Below are 24,231 nucleotides of genomic sequence, written 5' to 3' on the forward strand. Positions count from 1 at the left end.
TTGGGGAGCTGGGGATGGCAGCCAGCGCTTTCCCCGCCCCAGGGCTTGTGTCCCCGCGCGCAGGTGGCGGCGAGGGAAAGCCGCGTCGCTCCCCGTGCCTGCGCAGGCATTCCAGGCAGAGCCACCCCCGGCCCCGGGTTTGCAGGAGCCGAGGGGAAGGTTCAACGGCACCATGCGCTGGAACCGCGGTGGTGAGCGGCAGCGCGACGCCTCCCTCACGCCAACCCAGGCAGGGAAAAAAGGTGTAATAGCACTTGAGACACGAATTGAGACGTGCGAGCGCTGCAGATAACCCAGCACTGCTCATGTCGGCCCCCGCTGCCTCCCTCCACGCAGCCACGCGTGCTGCAGCAGCCGGGGGAAGACGATAAATACAGCGTGTTTTGTTTCTTTATTTAGCATGGTCCTTCCAAGAGGCTCCAAGGTCTTGCACGCAGGGTTTTACTGAGCTTGCTCTTTATCCGCCTCTGCCCATGTCCCTGCGGGTCCGGTTTGGTGGCCGTGGCTTCCCTCCGGCCGGGAGAGTTCCCTGGGGCCAAGGGGTCTGGGGCAGCCTCTGTGGTGCCTGGATCGATGATCTCAAAGGTCCTTTCCAACCATGAAGATTCTGTGATTCTACGATTCTATGATCCTACGACCGGCTGGCCTCCCCGGGGGCTTTGCTTTGGCATCTTGCTGCTGATGCTTGGCCATATATTTCAGCCTCATTTTGCCGTTCCTCCCCCCCATCCCCCTCCCCTTATTAACCCTGTTCAGCCGGTGCTCGGGATGTCTCCCATGCCCTGTGATTTCCCCAAGCCCCTGTTGCATCCCCAGGCTCTCCCCTCCATTCCTGCTCGGCCCCGTGCCCCGGCTCCCAATGGCCACTTGTGCCTTGTCCCATCCCGGTGCCCGTGCAGCCCGGACTGCACATGGGAGCAGTGGAAAGGAAACAAAACTGTTATCCAAAGTTTAACGTGGGCCCTGTGCAGGGGAGGTGTGGGGCTGCCATCATGCTCCTGCCCCACGCCGTGGGTCCTGCTGGCTGTAGCCAACATGGGAGCCCCCACCTCTCTCAGCCCCACCCCTGGCCTGGGCAGACCCCGTGGGGTGCGGGGCTGGCGTGTCCCCCCACACAGGGTGCTGCCGGACCCGGGCAGTGACTCGTTTGGCCGCTCGGGGCTCTGTGGGGGGGTCTCACTTGGTTCTCGCCTCGGCAGTGGCAGTTTCGCCCAGGCAAGGGCCTCTGCTCCCTGCCCCGCACGGCACGGGGCGGCCGGTGCTCGTGGTCCTTGTCCCTGCATCTGATCGCATCAGGCCACAAACTTGCAGCAAAACTACCTGCCCCATCCTTCGGTTTCCTAGAAATCCAGTGGCCAGCTTGGCAAGCAGAAAGCCAGCCCGCAGGACCTGTGGGATCAGCAGAGCAGGGGCCGTTACATGCCCTTGTGCAACGAGGCCTTTGCAGCTGTGCCGGGGGGTGTTTTTCAATCTTTGCTTTTTCTGCTGGAGCTATAGAGGCAGCGCAGCCCTCCCCAGCGGAGCAGAGGGACGCAGCCTGTGGGCAATCGGGTGTTTGAGCTGTGTCCGGCCGCCGGAGCCCACGAGGCCGCCCTGCCGGCGACCGTCACCGCCCGGGCATGGCTCCTCCGCTGCCGGCCTCGGCACGGGGCAGGCTGCCGGCAGCCCGGGGGGGACAGGGATGGGGGCAGGGACAGGGATGAGGATGGGATGGGGATGGGGAGGGGGACAGGGATGGGGACCGGAGCTCCCGCTGGGGACCAGCCCAGGTTCACAAGCTGCTGGTGCTGCCCCGCAGCCCTTAACTGCTCAGGCCGGAGGCGCCGGGAGAGGAACGATTTTGGTGCCAGGAACATAACCTGAGGTGAGGCTGCAGCAACGGGAGGTGGCCGCGTGCCCAGCCGTCCTGCTGGGGGGCGGGAGCCCCGGAGCCTTTCTCCAGCCCTGACTGCATCTCTGACCGCACAGCAACCCTCCCCTTGCCATCACTTTCCTTTGCACATCTTGGCTTTTCTTTCCTCTTTGCCTTTTTTTTCCCTCTCTTCTCTTTTTTTTTTTTTCCTTTTTTCCTTTTCCCCGTCTCCTCTCCTCTGTCCCCCATTCTGCTCTGCCACAATCAGGCAAAGCCCAGCAGCCTGGAGCAGTTCCTGGCTTTGTGAGCCGCTGGTGCCCAGCAGCGCCCTGGCCTGGCTTGGTCTCGTCACCCGCTCCCGGGGAAGGAGCAGCCCTGGCCAAGGGAGGGAGCGGGGCCGGCGCAAGGTGCAACATCCGAGCCCTCCGGCCGAACGAGCTGTTGTCCTGGCGCCTGTTACTGAGCATTAACACACTGTGGTTTTGCCACTCAAAAATCCCAAGACTTGTAACAAGAGCCGGGGCTTTACCCAGCACTGTCAGCGTGAAGGGCTTCATGGAAACTTCTCCGGTTTCCGCGGATGTCAGCTCTGAAAGCCAAGGTTGTCTATCTATCTCCCCTGCGCCGTGCGTGGGTCCCTGGTTTGGCCGATGGCCGAGAGGCGAGGGCAGCAGCCGGGCTGTGCGAGTGTCTCCCGCTTTCACACCAAGGGTCGGTGGCATCTGCCCCAGGGCTGGCCCGGCTGGGCTTCCTGGGCACCGGCAGCCACCAGCAATATCAGTAGAGCTGGTGGTTACCCCTCCTCCACATTTTTTTTCCCCATTTTTCCCCTCTTTTTCCTATTTTCACATGAAGTTGAGCTGCACAAATGTTTGATCCCTTGAGATGCTGGACGGAGAAGCGGAGTTGGGCTCCTTTCTCCTGGGGAAATCTCCCTGGGGCCGGCACCGCCTGGCTCCAACACTGCCTAAAACCTGGTGAAACGCCCGTGCCCGGAGTGCCCGCAGCCCCGGGCAGGTGACGGGATGGGCGCTGGAGCCACCCAGCGGGCAGGGACACGGACCTGAGGCCCGTCCCTCTGCTCCCCACGGCAGCACCCTGCCACCGCCCCGGACGACGTCTCCTCGGTAGGAGCTCGGAGTGGCACCTGCCTTGGCTTCGCCGCGGCCCCCGCGGGTCCTTGCGCTACAGGATTGATTTTAACGGCAGGTGAAAGGCGTCGGGCGCGGAGGCGCCGTGCGAGCGGGGCTGGGGCGGGCACCGGTTCCTCGAAAGAGCCAGCAGCCCCGCGAGCCCCCACCCTTGGAAAAACACACACGCTGAAAAAATAATCAGGCCAAGCTCTAGCAACGTGTAACTTGTTTTGTTATAGATTAACTGCTGCAATACACCCCAGGCACTTTGCTGAACTGCCCGATTAACCTACTCTTCCAATGCTTTTGGGTTTTTTTAAGACAGTCGCATCACCAGCTGCCATCTGTGCTTTTACGGGGAGGTCACAGACTGCAGTTCGTCCTGCTGCTGCGCATCCCCGGGCAGGAGGCAGGAGCAGGGGGGACCATGTCTAAGGACGCCAGCCCTGGGGCCGTGGGACACGGCCGTGGCCAGGAGCCGAGACCCATCCTCTCCGTGCTGAGCAGAAACGCCGTGTATCGGCGGTTTAATCCCTCCCGGAGCATCTGCCGTCTCCCGGCAGTGGCTGCCGCAGCCCCTGCGCCCCCGCTGCCAGGGGGGGCCTCTCCTTCGGCAGGGCTCGGGTGCCACCGGAGCGCGGGAGGGTTTTGCTGGCCCCACAGTCCCTCTGGGGACACCCCCGTCCCCGCACCCCCGTCCCCAGCACGGGCTGCCGTCGTCTTGGCAGGACCTGAGCGCTCCGGCTCCCAGCGGATTTCCCCAGACTCGCCAAGTGTCTGCAGAAAAACCCAGTGATTTATTCTCGACAGCTTGGCTGGGCGGAGAAAAAAACATGTTGCTCTTTACGTCTATTCTTAATTTTAGTTGTTTGGTTTTGTTTTTTTTTTTTTATAACAGAGGTTGCCAATAATAATACAGCAGGAACCGCTCCCAGCCCCATAACCGCCCGGTTTCTACCCTTTTCTGTAGCCGGTGCCAGCCCGGTGTCTGCTGACGAAGCGTCGGCAGCGACGCAGCCAGGGATTAGCGACGGTGTGAGCTGACCGTGCCCCCCGGCCCCGCACGGCGCTGGGGATGGCGGGTGACACCCGGCCCTTTGCTGCCATTTGCAGCCACCCGGAGTGACAGCTGCCCCCTGCCCCCCCCCCAAATATCTGGCTATGGAAATACGGCCGGATGAAATGCAAAACCAGCACAGACAGATAGGGCTTACAGGCCAGTGCGTCAGGGTGGGAGTTTTCCAGGAATACATTTATACTGGAACTAAGAAGAGGGTTCCCAGCCTTTTTGGTCCCTGGGGGGCACCTGCTGAGTCCCGGACCCAGGAAAGGCCCTGCCGCGATGGGCCGCGGAGCAGCCGGGGCAGTTGGGCTCAGTTCCCTCGTTGTTGGCGGTTCCCTCGTTTTCCCCAGGTGAGGGGCTCTGCATCCCCCAGACCCGGCCTGGATAACCACGCTGGGTGCCTTTTTGGGGGGGAATAAGTGTCCTAAAATGTGACCCTCCGGGTTATTCACTATGTAAATGTATGCTCTAAAATAATCACAGCTGTAAAAGTTAATTAACAACTTCTTTGTGTCTGTGCCTGCCTCCTTGCAGAGCTCCGCAAGGTCTGTGGCCACGAAGCACAGTCAGAAAAGAGCTTTTTCAGCTGAGAACCTGGGAACGATGGAGACCGAGAGACAGCCCAGGGCTGGTGCAGGTGGAGCCGGATGGAGAAAGCAGGAATTGTCGCCTGGGGTGAGGCTGGCATTGCCCAAACTGGGGCAGGGACGGGCCAGCACCCAGCCACGCTCCTGCCGGCTGGATCCCCGCAGCACCTGGACACGACGCCGCTGGCTCTGGGCAAGGAAAAGCCGCGTCCCTTTGACCGTTGATGCTCGGGGGTCCCCTTGGCCACCAGCCCCTCTCCCTGGCAGCCCCGGCTCCCCCTGCCCTCCCCGGGGGTGGCCACAGAGTTTGAACCCCCCAATGTCGATGCTGCCTGGGGGTGGGCGAGGGGAGCAGGCTCATCCTACACCCAGTGCTGGGGCGGCCAAGATCCCCTCCCCGCAGGCCTTGGGCCACCCCTCCCTGCCCGGCACTGGCCCACAGACCCAGCTGCATCCCGGGCTGTGCAACAGCTAAACACTGGGAAACTGGGCGGCTGCCAAGGACTTTGATCCCCAGCCATAAAAACCTCCTCCGCAAGCCGACTTCTCTTGCGAAACAGCCTCCTGGGGGGCTGAGCCCACACGTGCGGCCCCGGGAAAGGGGGTCCGGCTGGTCACCGTGGCATGGCCGCAGCCCGTCCCGTGGCATCGCACCAATACCTGCCGCTGCCTTGGGCTGCTCCCAGGCGCTGCCGCCGCCGCCTCCACGGAGCATCCGCAGGCACCGGCCGCGGCAAGGCCAGCGGAAACATTCCCAGTCGGGAAACACCAGGCAGAGGGCACGTGCCCGGTGTGGCACCGAGCCCCCGGAGGCGACGGCGGGGCCGGGTGTCAGCGTGGCAGAGGGCGGCCGGAGCAGCGGCACCAACAGCTGCGTTGTCAGGGGTGGATGTTAGGGTCTGCCTTAAAAACCCTAAAAAAGGGTGGGCTTTTTATTAATAGTCTTTGGATTCTTTTGATTTTTGGTGATTTTTTTCCTTTTTTTTTTCTTTCCAAGGGTGCTCAGCAGCCGCAGCCAGCCCTTCATGGGTGCTGCTGGGCTGTTTGTCGGTGGGAGCCCTGCACGGTGCTGGATGCAGGGTATCAGCCTGGACGGGTGTGAGGAGCCAGAGGTGATCCCTGCTAAAAAGCTCAGTGAGACACTGATGAACGATTTCTTTTTCCCATTTTTGTTATCTTTATTTTAATTCCAGCACCATCCAGCATGCTGGTGGAGTGGGGCCTTTGATGTTATTTAGAGGCAAAGGTGGGAAACGAAGGGATTTTTTTGCGAATGCCAGATTGCAGCTTGATCAAATCAGGGCAAAATGGGGTCTGCACAAACCTGGATGTGTAAAGAGAGGGCAGAAGAGCATCTGGGGCTTCTCATAACAGGAAGCATCCCACTGAGGCAAACACAAACCCCATCCCACCGGCCAAAATGCTGCCTGATCCTCCGAGAAGGTGATGGCCCCCCCAGGTTGCTGCTGCAAACATCCCGGTTCCAGGCGGACACAGAAGGAGCGGGACCAATGCTCCTGGTCACGGCCAGCGCTGCCGTGAGCTGCTTTTGTTTCTCCACTCCGTGGTTAAACCTCAATTTTCCCTGTTCTTGCTAGTCACTTTTATTAGCATTTCTGCTCCTTTATTTCTAACCACAGCCTCGTCTCACACCCACGGTCACACGTGTCAGCGAGACGCCTCTGCACTGGGGGCTGATTGTCCTGGGGATGTGCCTTGACCTGCCGCCGTGTCCCCATCGGCCCCCGGGCCCGAGGAGTCGAGGGCATCGGTGCCATAAAGCCTTTAACATCACACCAGTGTCACCTGTGTCACCTACCCGTGGCTCCCCAAGCACGGCAGTAGCTCTGGTTTTCCACTCTGCCGAGGGACCTGTGTGTCACCCAGTGCTCCCCTCCCTGTGCCCCCGCGCTGGGCTCCAGCATAGGCACTCGCCTCATGCCTGGGTTTTGTGATTTTGCAGCCCAGAGCGGCTCCCTCCAGGGCGGGCGCTTCCCCCGCAGCCCCCACCGGGTCCCGCTGGGTCTCGGGAGCTGCTGCTGCCAGCTGGGACCCAGCGGAACGGGGTGCTCTGGTGCCGAGCAGGGGTGCGTGCGCAGGGCTGCGGCAGCACGGGAGGGTTTCCCCAGCTGCACCTTTCCTTTTCTGTACACCCTCCCCCTGCCGGGGCTCCCAGCGATCGGGGCGAAATCAGGGTTTGTCTCCACGTCGGCCCCCGCGCAGCGTCTGCAGAGACGGGCCCGGTTGTGGCGCCAGCGGAGGGGATGGAGGCAGCGTGGCCACCATGGCACCTCGGCCAGGGCCACGGCACCGACACCGCTCCCGGCCCGTTCTCCAGAGGAGGGGCATTTTTAAAAAACAACAAAAAAACCCAACAAAACAAAAAACCCAAAACCAAACAGACAAAAAAAAAAAATCCCAACCCCAAACATGTTTTTAAGGAGAAACAACGGTTAGAAACACTGTAAGCTGTGGAGACAAAGCACCAAAAATAGCATCCAAAGTTTCCTCGGTGTGCTGTCCCTGCAGGCAGCCTGCACTATATTTGTCTTCACTTGCCATTTCTGCTGCAATCAATTTGCAATTGCCGCTGGCGAGGAACCCATCTATTAAAAGCTCGACTGAGATCTGTGGCGAAGATGTCTGTAATAAAAAAATCTGGCCGTTCGTTAAAAAAAAAAAAAAAAAAAGAAAAGGCATCCTTCCCTGCAGATCCTCCCGGCCCCAACAGAATCCAGTAAAATCGTCACTGGCCGCGCCGGGAGCAGCCGTGGAAGCCCAGCGCAGGTTCCCTTCCAGGAGGGGAGGGGTTTGTGCTGCAGCCTCTCCGAGCCGTGGAAGCCCTTGGCGTTGGCTGCGTGTCGGTGCCTTGTCTCCGCGATTCGCTGCAGGCCGCCCCGGGGAGGCAGATTCCTCCCGGGTCAATTGCTTTTATCATAAAAACAAATGTTTTCTATCATCCCTTTCATCATTTCAGGATGAAAGCGCAGATAGCAATCACGCGATGCTCCGCGCTGCCTTGGTGGGCCGGCTCTGGGCGCTCCCCGCAGAAACGGGGCAGGGGCGACGGGGAAGGACATGGGAGCCTGGAGCAGCCCCTGCCTTTGCCTAAATGGGATGCCCATGGGATGCCTAAAAAAACAGCCCCACAGGGGTCTGCGGAGGCAGCTCAGCCCTGGCCCTTTGCCCCGAAGGTCACGGCCAGGGCTGACACCCGCCCGGCTCCTGCCAGCCCTCGGCCCCGCGGGGTCCCCCCGAGGGGGACACGGAGGGAGGCAGGAGGGGACGGTCCCCCTGAGGAGGCCGAAGGCACACAGCCGGGGTGGCCAAGCAAAACAGCGGCGGTGGGGGGACACGACTGCTGCCTATAAATAGCACCGGGAAGCAAGCATTAGGGAGGGAAAAAAGCTATTCAAGCTAAAGGACAATGTTGGCACAAAAGCAAATAGATATAATTAGCCATTAATAAATGAAGGCCAAAGATTAGAGAAAGTATCTTATATCAGAAAAGTGAGAGCTCGGAATGCTTTCCGGGGGGGAGTAGGGGAGAACTTGACCTGCCTTTAAAACAGGCTGCGGCTATTTTTCAAAAGCCATTAAGTTATGAGCTGCCAAAGGCAGCCTGCTGTGATTGCAGATGAGCCTTTTTTTCTGTGTAAAAGGGAAGATTTGGCCTCTCGGTGACGTCAGGAGCTGCAGCGGGCCCTGGGAAGCCGCCCCGTGCACAGCCCCAGGGGTACAGCCCCGATCCCACCAATTCCACCCATCCATCCCAGCCCTTCGCCGCCCTGCCCGCGGACCAAACCTGCCCGAAGGGATGCCATAATGCCCGAAGCTTCCCAGCGGCGCTGGGAGGGGGCGGCGGGCGCCGGCCCCTTGACGCAGGCGTGTCCCAGCCCAGGACGAGGGGCCTGGGAGGGTTTCTTCTCACCACGGCTGAGGCATCGGGCTGGCAGTGGAGGCTCCGGCCAGCCCGACCCACAGCGGCCAGCGAAGGGCCACATCCTGCACCGCCGGCCCCGCGTGGCCAGCCAGGGACGATGCCCCCGCGCCTTCCCCATCGCCGGAAAATGTCAAAGCAGCTGGGCTGGCGCCGTGCATACAACAAAACCCCGCAGCAACGCAGCCCCCAGGCCAGCGGCACAGGAAGAGCCCCAGTGGAGGGGACGGGGGGCTGGGAGAGGTGGCTGATTTTCCTCCCTTTTACAAAAGCAAACCCAGACAAACAAGTACTTGCAGGGACGAGTGACGGCAAGCGCCGAGCTCTCTTGCCTCAGCCCTGCTGACCTTTAGACAGTGACTGTCAGGAGCAAAGTTGGCACCAGCATTGCAGCAGCCCTGAGACTTGGCAAAACTCTGGCCCCAGCCCTGAGCAGTGGCAGGACGGGCACCCGTCATGCCCATACGTGCCCCCGGGCAGGGCCATCGAGGCACAGCCTGATGCAGGGACTGGTGCCTGTGGGACACCCGCCTTGTGCCCATGGCAGCCCTCCACCCCAGCCCCACTCCACGAGCCCCATCCCTGCGCCGTCCCCTTGGAAAAGACCAGGGTGGAGACCCCCAGGAGTCCCCATGGGAGCTCAAACCCCGGCCTGCGTGGCGGCACCGCAGTGCAGCTCCTCGGGGATCGCTGCGAGCAGCCTGGTGCTGCTCTGCCCACACGAGCCCCCGGCAGCTCCGCTCAGCAGCGGTAAGAGCAGGAGCCCCGTGCGGGGGAGCAGGGGGAGAGACCCCCCTTATCTGCTGCCGTCACTGCAGGCTGCTGCCACGGCTTGGCTTTGCTGCCAGGGGACCTGCGGGATTAACTTCACCTTGACCCTTCACAGAGCGCGCGGTGCTTTCTGGAAGACACGTTTTAGCTGAGAAGCCATGGTGGGCTTGAGCCTGAATTGTCCTGTCAGTGCTGCAGGAGCAGGTGGGGTCGGTAACGCCGTGACCTCTCTGGCCTTAAACCCGGTGACTCCACCGACCCCTGCGGCAGCAGCATCTCGTGTTGGCCCTCACGGGGCCGGCAGCGCCTCGGCTGCCAAATGCCATTGGTCCTGTGCAGCCACAGGGACCCGTCCCGTCCCGTCCCGCGCCGAGCAGCGCCAGCCTGTGCCCGGGCTGGGGGCGAGAGCTGGGGGGCTGCTGCTGCCCTGAGCACAGCCAGCGCCAGGGCTGGGCTGGGGTGCAGGCAGCAGCGAGCGGCTGTGTGTCCATACGGGTATGGTGGTGACAGAGAGACGGTTCCTCCTCGGTTGCTATTTCCAGCGGATGAAGTCACCGGCTGCAGCGCCTGAGCTCAGCGCAGGGTGAGTCAGTGCCGGCCCGGCCAAGGCACCACGCGCAGCCCCCGCAGCACAGCCGCCCGATGAGCCCTGTGGTGGCTGCCATGGCCACGTCCTTGTCCCCGCGTGATGCACAAGGGCCGAGCTCAGCGGGGTCCGTGCTTCGCAGCAGAGCGGTGCCAGGGCCCCAGCCCCGCCGCAGCACTGCGGGGTGCCCCATGGGCTCAGCCCCCCCTGTCCCACCTCCAGCTCCGGGCAGGAGGGGTCCCGGTCCCCGAGGGTGGCAGGGATGGGGACAGCCGGCTCTGAGCCGGTGGGCTGGCTGTCATGGGGGCGGAGGTGGGTGTCGGGGGCGCAGGGGCTCTGCTCCCCAGGCTCCGGGGGCAGCCTCGGCCCCGGCCCTGTCCCACAGCACAGGGCGGTGAAATCCTGCGGCACAGCCACGATAACAAATTCTCTCTCTGAAGAAAGAGAGGAAGCGAGAAATCCCTGTCCGCCCAGTGCGGCGTAACCCGTTGCTGGCCGGGGCAGGCGGCTGCCGCCTCCTTCCTGCTCGGCCCGATTTAGTTTGTTTGCCTTCGCCAGAGCAAACAGTGTTGAAACCTGAGGGGTGTTTGGCAAATCCCCCCCTTGCTTACAAAAGCTGCTTCCTGGCACAGGGTTTCTGGCATCCTGTTCTTTCCAAACACGGCTCGGCCACAGCTCGTCTGCGTTTAGCCCTGGAGCCCCTCACGCTGCTGCTCAACCCCTGGCCACGGACTGGGCATCTGCCGCCTCCAGGCACCAGCGCAGGCAGCGTTAAACCAACGCGCTGCTGCTTTTGAGCCAAAGCCCCGCACTTCCCTGCAAGCCCATCCACACCCAACCGTAAAACCCGCAGCTGAACAACTCCCGCAGCTCCGGGGCCAGCCTTCACCGCGCCGTCCTTAAAGCCTCAGCTCTGGCGGCACAAACGGCATCGACTCAGAGCAGATCTCCCGGCAGCCGCGCCAGGCACAGCATTGTGCCGCACGTTTCCTACAGGCCCACGGGCTCTTCCGAAGATTCCGAAAAGCTTTTGCTGCTAGTATTTCTGCTCTTGATAGCGCTTTCCCTGCTAGGCGAGGGACACAGAGCCTTAGCACGCTCCCTCGGTTCCACGAGCGGCCCTCGGTGCAGAGCCATGTGCCAGGGCAGCTCGCCCAGGGGACGCCTGTCGCCCGCAGGAGCCCTGCCACCACCCAAAAAATGGATTTTTGTTTCCTGCCGGCAGCTTTTCAGCCAGCCGAGGGGTGTTTGACCACTGCTCTTCAACAGAGGCTGCATCAGAGCTCAGTCCATGGACACTGGGCTGAAGCCCAGGGGACCAAACGGGTGTAAATGCCCCCTCGCCTGGGCAGAGAAGTGGGTGCTCATCCTGGCTACTCTGCCTGAGCTCTCGGGGGTCAAGTTGGGTTGGAAAATGCAGAAATGGAGCTCAGCAGCCCCAGCTGCCGGTAGGGCTGTATTGGAGCCAACACACAGGCACATGCCACCCCACGGCCCACGGGGACAGGCACCACCCCATGGCAGGGGCACACAGAGGCACTAAGCGTTGAGAAACCTCTGCAAAAAAACCGCCAGGAGTTGGCCGGGAAGGACCCAGAGAGCAAAATGGATCCCTTCAGGTATCTGGCTCCTCTCTGCGAGGCTCCCGAGGACGCCTGTGCGAGGCGGAGGCACCGCCGTAGGCAGCTGCCTCGGGGCAGGGATGTGTCACCTCCGTGGCGTGCCCATGAGGTCCCCAAGGCAGGGAGTGCTCCTCACCTCCTCCGCCCCACGGGTGCACGCCAGGCTCCGGCGAGGAGTCCCGGCAGAGCCAGCAGCCCTTCCATCCCCCTCCCCATCCTACCCGCCACTGCAGCCGCCTCCGCAGGTGTCTGTCCTCTTGTCTCAGCCCCTGCTCTGCTCCCTCTGGCACCAACGGCGTCCCAACAGCGGCTGGTCCAAGGCCCAGACGTCTTCCCCGTGCCCACCGTTCAGGCTCAAGAGGACGTGACAGACAACTCCCGCAGCAGTACCTGGTAGAAGCACGTTTTATGTGGTTTTTAATTCACAGTAAGCAAATGGAGCAAATGCAGCACAGATGGGAAGTGACCCAAGCCGCGCCAGGCTGGATTCTGCACGTGCTTCTCTGCTCCACCCCATGGAGCCCCTCGCCCTCACGGCCCAGGGCGGCTCGGGCTCGGGGAACATCCACTGCCTGGTCCCGTCTTGAGAGGAGCTGGAGGGAGAAGCAGGATTTTCTTGGAGACTGACACAGAGTTTGACTACTCACCGTTCGTGGTGGGTACCACTATGATGCGACGCTGAAGCAGAGCAATCGCTTGTACGAGCTCCTGCTTCCAAGAGAGCGGGCTGTAGCAATTCGAAGCAGCGGGGAACAGGCAAAATTAAACTGAACAACAACATTTTGGGCTTTTTCTCTTGGTAAATATGGAGACAGAGTTGCAGCTATTTAGCTTGAGCACTACCGGATCAGAGCTGTTTCCCACACAGACAATACCGTGGTCCCCGAGGGGCCAGGCTGAATTCGCGCCAGGAAAGGCCGAGGCGAGGAGCGGAGTCTCCTGCGAGCCCCACGTCTCTGCGGCTGCGTGGAAACGAGCGGCCACGGCTGCCAGCCCCACCGCGCACCACCGCCTTCTCCAGGGCGTTTTGTGCTCGTGGTGCCAGGTCTCAGGAGACGATTAACCTACTGGTCACCCAGTGCCTCAGCCTTCCAGCAAAATGACTCAGGTATGGAGCGAGGCGAAGTAAGAGAGCGCTGGTGTTATTCTAATCAAGGCCAGACAAAAGCTACTTCAGCCTCTGGTTAAAATCCTGCTTTTTTCTCTCTAAGCGCATTTACTGGAAAAGTGTCAAAGACAAGGAATGTAAAAATGTGCTTACAAATAGCACAGCAGTTCCCAGGAGTGAGTTTCTGTAGCAGGGCTGCACAATTCCTGCCTATCCCTCCGGCCACGGCAGGAGCTGCTTCGGGGATTCCTTCACCACGCTGCCCTTGCTGGAGCCAGGCGATAAGAGGGGCAGCAGAGGTTGCAGCAAAGCCTCCTGCCTCCCCTTGCCCGACGCGGGTGGTGGAAACTCTGCAAGTTGCCCAGCAAAGAGCCAGGTTTTGTAACAACGAGGGCTACGCCACACTGCCCCGCTCTCTGGGCACCCACCTCGTGCCTTCAGTATGGGTCACCATTTCCCCCGTCTTTAGCCAAGAGCTTGTGTCACCGTGTCCCTGCGGGAGCACCGGCAGACCAGCCCGGATCCAGGCTGAGTGGGGAACAGAGGCTGAAGAGCTTTACCCCCCGCTTAGAGCAAAACTAAAAGGGTTACGCTCAGCCCTTCCTCCAAGCCAGGAAATCGCTCCTTCTGTGTCCGATGTTACGGTGGGAAATGGCGGGGACAGGGGCAGCGCTTGGCGGGCAGCGTCCTCCACGGGCCGCAGCCAGCGCTGCCAAAAGGCTGGAGTGGAAAGGGAGAGCGGGCAGTTATCTCTGCAGCCTGCGGCCGCCAGAGGAAACTCTCCCTCCTATCAATCTGCAACAAGGACTCTTGCTGAAACAGGAGTCCTTGCCACACCTCTGTTGCCTTCCTTTTAATCAAAAGCTCCTTTCTTTCAGAATAATCTCCCTTTTAATCTAGTACAAAAAAGCATTTTACTCTTACGGATTTCATTAAACTGCCTATTCCAGCTCTAGCAATACCATGCACGCAACGACTCAAAAGTGGGCTGAAGCAGAAGTTAGGCAGAAGGGATCAATAACAATTGATCAGGAAAAGGCCAGCCCAGGAGAAGCAACAGGTTTCAGTAAGGCACAAGAAACTCAGCTCGAGGAAAGCACCATCACATCCCCTGTTCCGAGAATCAAGCACATGTTATTTCAAACTCATACGCTGCAAAATGCTGCAAAACAAAAACCCCCTATTATTCTTTCAGACTAATTTGAACTTCCTACGATTTAACAAAGATGTAATCATATCCGCAAAGACCCCAGAGTTCCTTATGAGCATCTTAAAAAGTAGGAATGAATCATTTCCTTGTACGACAATCAGCTTGGCAATGCCATGATCTTGGAAATGACAGTTGAACAGTCAAAGGCAAGCACCCAAAAGAAAATAAAAGCATTTAATGCAAAACATTTACCAAAAGTTTTTACAGCAATTTCATATAAATGGGATCTTCTCTTAAAACATGGAACCACCAATATAAATGTCTTGTTACAAAGCTGATTACAAAACTATCTCCTCAGCCACACAGAGAGGCAGGGAGGGTATTTCTGGCATCTGAAAACACCTAAGATGGACGGAAACACCACGTTCAGGATCTAGCCTGCTACGTCTAAGTGATGGTAACACACTTTTGTTTGTTGGATGGAAACATTAAAACTTCACAGGCTGATATATCTTTAGCCCATAAGGCCTTTATTAAGCTTCCCAATTTACGGGTATGCGACGGAAATATCCAAGATGCCCGTCAGCTGTATTATGGGGTTTTCCCTAACGATGGGGAGAGGACGTCGGGGCAGACTGCGGTGTGTGTTCCCCTGCAAGGAGCAGGCTTTAGGGACAGTGAAAAAAAAATAAAAAAAGTTGTTTCTGTTCCTGCTCAGTTGCTCCAGGGTGTAGCTCCTGGGACCCGCCGGGGAAGGGCAGCCACCGGGAGGAACAAGTGGTGCAGCTACCCTGGGCTCCCCCCTAGATTCGCTGCTTCCCAGGCTGTCAGAAGCTAAAACGGGTTGAGAGAGCTCATTTTGGAGGAGTGAGGCCCTGCGGGGACTGAGAACAGCCAGTGCAGCCAGCAGGCAGGCCCGCAGGGAGCAAGGAGACAGAACTGGTCCTGTCGGAGAAGCGAAAGGCAGCGGGAAGGGCAGGGCAGGGCAGGCTGGAGCCCTCTCCTCCCCTCCGCCAAGCGCTCCTGCAGCACGGGTGCTCCCCGAGCACATTCACTCATTCCGCCATTTGGCAGACTTGGCTCGTCTGGAAGCGATTACCTGTAAAAGGAGCTCTTTCACCGCCGCAGCCGGTCACCGCGGCAGGTCCTGCGCGGCGGGGCTCTGCCTGGTCTGCTGCCAGCCGGGCAGAGAAAGGCTCCGGCTGATCCCCAGCAGAGCGGGGCTGCCCGCTCCCCGCTGGGCAAACAACAACAAAAAGGCCTTCGAGGAAGATGCAGTGGGGGGGGACGCAGCCCTCTGGAAAACAAAGCCGCATTAACCAGCCTTAACAAAGCAACAGTTTTCTGCCCCAGTGGAAGGGCGGGCTGGTGCCTTCCCTCCCCAGGACAGACTGTCTTTGGGGCTCTTCGGGGACACGTGGGAGGCCTTTTCTCTTTTGCTGTGCTGCTCCAGTGCTAGGCTCCCGCGCTGCTACCAGGAGCTGAAGTCCCCGAAGCCTGCGCTCTTTTTCTCCTTCTTCGCAGCTGTGCTGGTTGAGGGCCCGTCGTCCTCCACGCTGCGCTTCCTGGAGCAAAATGAAAACAACTCTCAGGGACCATGTACTGTCGGGTGGGAGCTGGGTATCCTTCCTCTCCCAGCAGCAGCCCAGCCCTTGTCAGCTAGAGGGGAGCACCCGCCCCGTGCCAGCATGGGGACGCAGGGGGTGGGGACGGGGGCCTTTGGCAGACCCCAACCGAGGGAGAGTGAGCCAGCGTGTGGGGATGGTTCGGGTCAGGCTCTGAACACGTGTTCAAAACCCAACTTCTCCAGGCCAGAGCTGAAGATTTAACAGCTGTACTTTTTTAGCGCAGTCATGATGAAAACGTGAGCCACAAGTTCTCTCCCCACCTTCTCACCTGCGTTTGTGGCAGCAAAAGGATTTAGGGGGAATTAGGTGTAAAGCATCTGGGCGAGTTTTTCAGATCCTTTCCTGTTTCCTGAGCATGGCCTGTTGCAGTCTGTGCTGCTGTTCTCAGCCTCTCTCAAGTAGAGTTTGCAACCCCATCAAAACCCCCCCGTACCTACCGAAGGGCTGCTATGGACCACACTCCCAGTTTGAAGGCTGGCAGCAGTGAGGGAAGCACCAGGAAAGAAAAGTCCTTTCTATACGACTTGCCCCTTTCCCCAGAGCTGCAAACTCTGCCCGAGTTTCCTCCACAAAACCAGTGCAGAATGGCAGCACTTTTAAGCTGAAACGTTCAACTGACACACCAAACTGACCTATATGGGCTAACGTATTTTCTGTTCCCACAGTTATGCAAATGCCTGTAAGTCACGCAGGCACATACAAGCTGATTAAACAGCTGTCCAGATCTGTGTGTATGCATAACTACACGCCTTTATGCGGCAGACAACAGCACTTTTGCAAATGCTTTTAGAGGAGTCTGTGAAAAAATCAAATGGAAGGCATTTATTTTAATTTATCCAAAACTCATGCAAAGCTGCCGCTCAGGTGGGATTCTGTATTGTCCTTAGGAAAGCAAGCGATGCTGCCAATCCCAACGGCTGTACAAAAGGCGTCTGGGAGAGGGTGCACTAGGACAAGCCTGTACAACCAGTCAGGTGCCCTGGAGCTACTTGCCAGATGCCCTGTGCTCCCACGGCAAGCCCTGGAACCTGCTCCCCTTCCCGGCCATTTCAGTTGTGCGCCTGAACAGGGAACCAGACCAGCGGACTGACAGGGGTTTAGGGCAACTACTGCGTGCAGGGGAGAAGCTGCTAAAAGAGAAACATCTGTGGGACCATGGCCTTCAGAAATAGCTGCAGAAGAGGAAGAGAATACAAGATGGTGTAGGAAGTGACACAGTACAGTTCCTCAAGGACTTCTGAGTTGTGAAAATGCACCTACAGTTCTGAAGTCAGCACACGCTGTTAAAGACCAACTTGGTTGTGTTCAACTGCTAAAAGAAAAGCTCAGTTAACTTGTAATCTTGAAAAACAGCAGAAGCAGAGGGAACTCTTGACTGTTAGGACTGGAGAAAGGTGTCTTTGCAAGCCTGCTGGCACACACCAAACACCTGAGCAATGGCACTGGACAGGGTCAGCATCCAGCAGGAAAGGCAACTAGAACACTCAACAAAGATCAGGTGGGCAGGGAACTCACGCTGCAGCCATGTTAATGTATTTTCCAATCCCCTGACGGTAAGTTTTAGGTGTCTCGACTTCTTTCTTTGGTGGGACCACCTCAGCTTTTGTTTTGGCCGCTTCTTCTTCTAGCCGGACCTTCTCTCTTTCTGCAGCAACCTGCGGGAAGCAAAGAGTGAAGTCTGTTGCAAGAGCTAGCCCAGAGTAGGGAGAAAATGTCTGCAATTCTTTGAAGCTTTAAAGCACTCTAAAGCAGCGATCAGCACCGCTGTGATTACAGGGCAGGCTTTAGGAGACAGACCTCAAGGGCCACTACAAACAGGCTGCCTGCAGCTATTATAACACAGCTCCCCTCTTCTCACCCGCAGCTGCCCATAGCTACCGTGGGCATTTGGAAAGGAACCCGTTGTAAGCGTGATGGACTGGGAGCCGTGCCAGACTCCGTTACAAGACCTCTCTGCTGAAAGAGCGGCGATGACCCTGGCACACAAGGCAAGGCTGAATGGCAGCTGTTTAATCTTGGCTCACAACCATATGGGCCAGGGGCTGCCCATGTTCAAAGAAACGGCATTGAGTTACAGAGTTCTCTAAAGAAGAGCTTTGGCTTTCAAAAAAACCAACCAACCAACTATCCTCACCTGTGCATCTGCCTCTTCGTATGGATCAACAAAAACAGTTGTTGTCTCAATTCGTATTTCCTCCTGGGAGCAGAAGAGAAGAGCAAATCAATCTGCTGATTAAGCTCTGCCACCTCCCCCAGGTCTGGCTTCCGGAGAAGCGCCAGCGGGGCGAGCCGCAGTGCCACACCGGACACACGCGCTCGCTCCCTCCTGCACAGCCCCCGGTGCTTCACACATACCTTGGGACGGTCTGTTTTTGGGTCACTTTCCACATTCTCCATAGCAGTCAGAGTCTCAAAGCCACCAACCACCCTAAAAGAGGAAGGACACGATTTCCAGCTGTCACAACACACTCAAAATATTCCTGACCCTTACATCTAATGTATCTAATTTATGCCCATTACTCCAGCAGATTTTTAAACCATTGTGTTCTGGGGAAGGGGAATCAGCAACTGTATTTGGAAGACCTACGATAATGTCATTCAGTGTGGAAGGTAAGAATTTTTTCTCAAGTCTGGGATTTGAATTTAAAATTAAACAGAACATGGAAAAGTCAAGCACTCAGAGGCAAAGCAGAGCCATTTGTCGGTAGCCAGACAAAGCAGCAAGATGGAGAATGAGCGACTGTGGACAGGTAGGTGCCTGTGCAAGAAGGCAGAAGCCCATTTCAAAATGGGTTCACTTGCTAATGCTACATCCATCAATTTGGAGCTCATTTGTTACTCCCATGAGCTTTAAAGAAAAGAACCAACAAACAGACTTGGTCAAACCAACTGTTTTCATTAACTTCTGATTTTTTACTTTTTTTTTTTTTTATATTATCTATCAGACTGAAGAGTGTTATCAGGAAGAAAGGGAATCGGAACTATGGCACCACTGGGGAGCGGTGGCAGAGCCGTCCGTGATACCACCGGTAACGCAGGACACCATGACCGTGAGCTCGCGAGGGCTCTGGGAAAGCAGCAGAGTCACAGCCACAAGATAACACCGGGCCACTTTTCACCACAGGTTTATCTAGGAGGATGTGAGATCCCTGGCCTCTCACTTTTCAGGTCAACATATCCAAATACTTGCTTCAAAATGTTTGAGAAAGGCTGAAGACTTTGTGCGCTGCTGTATGTTCATTTTCAAAAAAAAGTGTGGAACAATGGGAAAGTTCCAGAAAGGGATATTTAGAAAGGATAAATGGGGTGACCCAGATAATTATAAGCCTGTCGTCCTGGCATCTATCCCAGCAAAATAATGGAATAGCGGAGACAGGACATGATTAAGAAAGAAAGGAAATAAGTAACAGCAATCAACAAGGTTTTGTGGAAAACAGAGTCTGTCAAACAACCTTCTATCTTTGAGACGACAGATGTGGTTAACAGGGATAACAGTGTCCGTGGAACAGACTTCTGGAAGGCGGCTGATATTTTGATCAAGAAACCAGAACAATATAAAGAGAACACAGCACACGTTAAATAAAAAATTGGCTGACAGGTGTCAAAATCTAATTTTAAATAGAAACCACTGAGTCGGTACGTTTCCAGAGGCATCCTGCTGGGATCAGATCTTGGTCCCAGGGTATTTAACACTTTTATCCACATCATCGTCCCCAATTAAATTTGAAAACAACTATATTTAGAAGAGCAGTAAATAAAGACGAAGACAGGCCGTTAATGCCGAGCGATCCAGATCCCTTAGAAAAGCAGGCTGTAGCTGGACAACATCTGCTTTAATAGAGCCAAGCCACGTGGCCAGAAACCAAAAATACAGCCCGTATTAATGGCTGTGGGACAATGCGAAGCAGCCGTAATTCCCAAAAGCACTGCTCCTGGAGCCAGGAGTCTGGGGCCGGCAGCTCGGCAGCGGGGCAGGACCCGGCCATCGAGGAACCCAGGGCTGCAAACCCACGAGCCTTCGTGGGCTGGTAACTGCTTTTGAACCCTGACTGCTGAGATTACTGGGACTCCGGCACTAGCACAGTTGGGCTGTCCAGGGCTGGGCAGATGACATGGAGGAAAATCAAATGAAATGAAAGTGGTGGGGAAAAAAAAAATCGAACTGGTGGAATATATAGAGTGTTTTATCATCTCACACTACCTTTGCGCCTGACGCACTCCTCCACCAGCCACGGTAACCAAAGGGAACCGGCCGACCCCGTGGTTTGAGAGGCGAACGGGTCCCTCTCCTTCGCCCCGCTGTGCACAGTGCGGCCCCGCAGCCCCCAGCTGGGGGGGGCTGGGACGGGCAGCGGCTGCCACCGAAAAGACAGAGCCCATCACTGAAGATAAAACTACACAAGCGAGCGAGGATGCTGCCCAGCACCTGCCTTGAGCAGCGCTGACATTGGGCTGCTGCTCCTGACTTCTCCCCTTCACTCCCCAAGGGCCTGCTGGTATTCTGTAACCAGGTTGTGACTTTTAAGAGCAATTAAAAAACAGGTACGCAGGCTAGAACAGCCTCAGTCATTTGCAACTGGAGGTGGCGCGCTGGGGGAAGCGGCACAGGGCTTGAAGACCCTGCATGAACTTCGGAAAGTTCATAACAAAAACTCAATTTTAAAATCCTCCTCCAGGCCAATATCAGATTCACTTATAATGCTGATGATTAACACACAGCCTAAGATATATTCACTGTATTTTAATTGCCCCTAAAGGAAACTTCTGATTTAATATTGGAGGATTTTCTAGCCAACAGCTCCATTCATTATCTGCTCGTATGTTTTCATTTAATTAGGTTCTGATAATTTGAAATAGCCAGATCAGCTGTGCACTGGCAATCTCAACTGAGTAATCCCTTAGCCCATAGCTAGACCTCCCACGCTATTAGCCCTAATGCATTTTGGCGATGCTCACGAGTCTTCAGTTGCCACGCTAATTAAACTTTATTGGGAATACTTTGTCACTTGTACATTTTAAAAGGCTGTGATAGACATGGCATTCACAGGTCATCAGTAAATGACCTAAATAGTCTATTTTGACATGATTATAAAGGGCTAAGGGGGAAGAAGACAAAGTTGTTATGCCTGCAGAGCATGTCATTCTCTTTGCTTCTTAGCTTCTTGTCTCTAAAATGGAAAATTGCTTTCTTTTACACCCCTGCATTCTCTAATGTTTCGCACAGAGAGTATCTCTATGCATATTACAGTGCCAGCACAGGGAGCTCTCAATACAGGTTTAGGTCTTTAGACACTGCCGTAGTACCAATAAAAAATAAAAACGAATTTGTATATAAAGCACCAGCTCAGAGAAGAGACTTCTGACCAGAGGAACTGGAAATAACTTACTAGTCATTTCTGTTCAGGGAGCACTTGGAAGCTTTGTCAAGGATCAGGCTCAGCTGAGGCTTGTGTTTCATCAGTAAAAATTAAAATCCCAAAAGGACAAGATGATCTGATTGCAAATATCCAGTAAAAAACACACTACACACTAAGCAGGGCAGTCCAAAAAAACGGAATATTCCAACTTCAGGTCTCAAACCGTAAAGGGTTTTGCAAACTTTCCTCTGATTTGTCCAAGTAGAGAGACAACATATGTGCAGGCTCTCGAAACATTACATGTTGTTATTGTCAAATCCAATCACGTTACATTGCGGCACTAGAATCAGTTTGACGAGATATAACGTGTCTAAGCCCATGCTCTGCCATCCCTTCCAGCAATTGCTCCTCACAGGATGAGGAAACAGCACACCAAGGTAGTTCTGGGGATTCTTTGCCTGTCCCACAACACATAGTCTGGGTGTAAGAAGAAAAGCTCACAGACATCTTGCCAGGAAAAAAGCCCATGCAAGTTCCATGTAGAAAAGGCCGTCAGATCAGTACATTAAAGCATTAAAAAAAACCCTCTAAAGACAGAGCCGCTACTTCATACTATTCTAATATCCACTAACTTTGAACAAAAAGAGATAAAATCTGTTCTATGAATAAATCTGAGTCTCAGCATCAGGAACTCGGTACAGCATTTTCATTAAACCAAAATGCGAACTCCAGAAGTTCAGACCACCGGTATCCCTTTGCACCCCTCGCACGTGGTACGTGCGTTACGGCGACAGTCATGCCATGTTGGCCTTCCCCACTCAGCACCGCTCGCGCTGGGCTGGGAGCACAGCAGAGAGGGAAGGAAGGGAGAAGGGCAGGAACTAGTTTAACCTTCTCCCCTGTTTCTGTCTCTATTCCTTTCATAAGGTGCCACGCACGCTTTGTCTTAAATTGACCAAGTGAGGTTTAAACAGACGTTGAGATGACACCCTACAGTGAAAAGGGTGATACCTTCAAGACACCACTTACGTTAGAAGAACCAGTAAAACTGAGGATTTGCTGTGTACTGCCAGTAGATGTCAAACAGAGAAACAATGATCTCAACTACAGATTTAGCTCAGCGTCCCTGAGACAGCTTGTTGTATTTTTAGAGGAGCTTGATAAATGTTGCATTACGTTTAAGCATGGATGGCAAGGTAGGTACATTTAGATTTTTTTCTGTTAGCATAGTAATGGAAACAAAAATGCGCCCTTACTCGTGCAATTCTGTTTTCTTGAAAACTGAGCTAAAGGTACCACTGGAAATCTTTGCATTTCAAATTTAGAGATGTTATTTAAAATCTTACTTCCTGTGAAGGCTCCTTTATGCAAACTAGTAACCCTGTAACCCTGCTTCCCAACCACCGCCAATGTCTTTGCATGAAGCGTAAGTGAAATATCTGGAGCAAGCTCCATCCGTTTGCGATACGCCAATGACAGTCTCGCTGCTCCCAAAGACAACTGCAATCCCTAGCAGTCTCACAGACATTCACACATGGGCTTCCTATTTCTCGTATTTTTGTTTAGAAGAATTATAGGAATTAAGCCTTATGCAATGCTGGGGATGGCAGCGGTCCAAGACGATAGAGTTTCCTGGTCAGAAGACGATACAAGAACGATGCCTGGACTTTTTCAAAAAAGTGCTTTAGACTAGAAACAGAAACCAGAATGAAACATTGTTGTTTTGTAAACACATTCTGCCCTCAAGGTTATTTTTATAAAAAGGAGCACATACATTTATATACACACACACAGAGAACAGTATACACATGCACAAACACGTACACTCAGGACAAAATGTCTTCTATGGATACACCCAATCTGCAAGAGAGCGAGCAATTCAAAGTTGCCACCAGAATACAGCCGAAACATCTCAATCCCTCATAAAGGCTTCATCTAGCCGGCGAGACACAGTGATGAAGGGCGCTGAAAAAATAAAACAACTTGGAAAAAGGCATTTGGAAACTAGACTCAACAGATGAACGTGGCTAAGGACTTCTCTGCTCTGGCACCGGTTGTCCTTCAGAGACAACACAAGTGTTTTGGGAAGGCCACCAGCCCTCGCGCAGCTCCTGGGCTCCAGCCCGGACCCCTGTGCCGCAGGACACCGCGGCCACGGCTCCAGCCCACTCCTCCCGGTTTATTTTCCCACTTGCCCTTCGCTCCTCTGCTGGCTGGGGAGCAGGCTGCCGTGCAAAATCAGGTCAGGACCCCCACACAGAGTCAATAACAGAACCAGCTCTTCTGCTGCCATCACACCATTTCTCCGTTCTGCAGAGGTACTAAAGCAGAAGAGCAACACGAACAGGAGTTTCCCAGCTTAGAAGCCACTGGGGTTCACGGATTCACATCACATAGGGAACGTTCCAAGTGGAAACAGACACTGTGCCTTCTTCAACTGCCCCCGGATAGCTGAACAATGCCTTGTAACCGTTCCACGTAGCTCATCACTTTAGAGGAGAAGAGTTACTTTCATTGCCCCGTTCTATGAACTGCAGTAGGAAGCATTAAAGAGGCCAAGGCACATTTAATACAGAGTGATGCTTATCCAGGGAAAGAAAACCTTCTTCCACAAAAGCATCTGGCAAGGGGAGGAGAGAGGAAAAGAGAAGACTTAAGCGGAGTGGCACGTCAGCCACTGAACGATGCCTCCACTTTGACCAAGGCTGAGGTTTCCCAAACCACCTTGTTCATTATTTCTGCGAACACGAGAATTGGAAGAATGAGCGGCAGAAACCTCGAGAGACAGCTAAAAGATCTGCGTAAGCAGATACATACAGCCACCTACAAAGGGGAAAACTGACCTCCGTACACTCATCTCCTGTCTCAGTTACCACATCCTTCTCTCAATTCTTGACGAACACGAGCCATACTGTCATAAACACACAGAACTGCTGCACAGATCATTTCCAGCTTTGCCACTCTGACCACAACACTCTTCCCTCTGCTCCCTCTATTGCTTTTCTTTTTATCCCATCGCATACCTGCAACCTGCCCTCACTTTCAAGCCCACCGTGCTCTGCTTGTCCCAGATCTCACCCAAAATTCACAGAGAACATTTCTGCCCTTCGGCTGATCAGCGTGGCTCAATTACCTTCCACTATTATTTTCAACATGCACTTTTTCACGTGTCCCTTTAGCTTTGGACCAGGCTCTCCCAAAACATCCACAAAGCCACTTCATTTTTTCCTGGGGCTTTCTTTTTCCTGGGTTCTGAAGAAAGTGCAAACTGTCAGTGGAAGGTGGGCTGAAAGGGATCACCACTAGACTTCCCTGTACCTATATGGAGTCTCTTTTCTATTCACACAGCTCCCTGGGACAGAGATTATGTTTCTATTTCTGCTTAGGAAGGGCAAATGTACCAGGCCCCTGATCCACAGGCGCTGTGAATCATC

At 55.4% G+C, this 24,231-nt stretch overlaps 1 protein-coding gene across 1 annotated transcript in view; it reads right to left on the reverse strand.

Moving 5' to 3' along the window:
- Positions 1-14,321: 14,321 nt before the first annotated feature.
- The window catches only part of PPIL2 (peptidylprolyl isomerase like 2), a 71,566-nt gene continuing 61,656 nt past the window's right edge, over positions 14,322-24,231 (reverse strand). Inside the window, exons 17-20 of the mRNA XM_063350790.1 lie at positions 17,796-17,868; positions 17,575-17,637; positions 16,956-17,095; positions 14,322-15,377 (exon numbers count right to left, since the gene is read on the reverse strand). Coding sequence (XP_063206860.1) covers positions 15,284-15,377; positions 16,956-17,095; positions 17,575-17,637; positions 17,796-17,868 — 370 coding nt within the window. The 3' untranslated portion in view covers positions 14,322-15,283. The remainder of the gene's footprint in view (positions 15,378-16,955; positions 17,096-17,574; positions 17,638-17,795; positions 17,869-24,231) is intronic.

Source organism: Chroicocephalus ridibundus, chromosome 13 (genome assembly GCF_963924245.1).
Source record: "Chroicocephalus ridibundus chromosome 13, bChrRid1.1, whole genome shotgun sequence".
Lineage (NCBI taxonomy): Eukaryota > Metazoa > Chordata > Aves > Charadriiformes > Laridae > Chroicocephalus > Chroicocephalus ridibundus.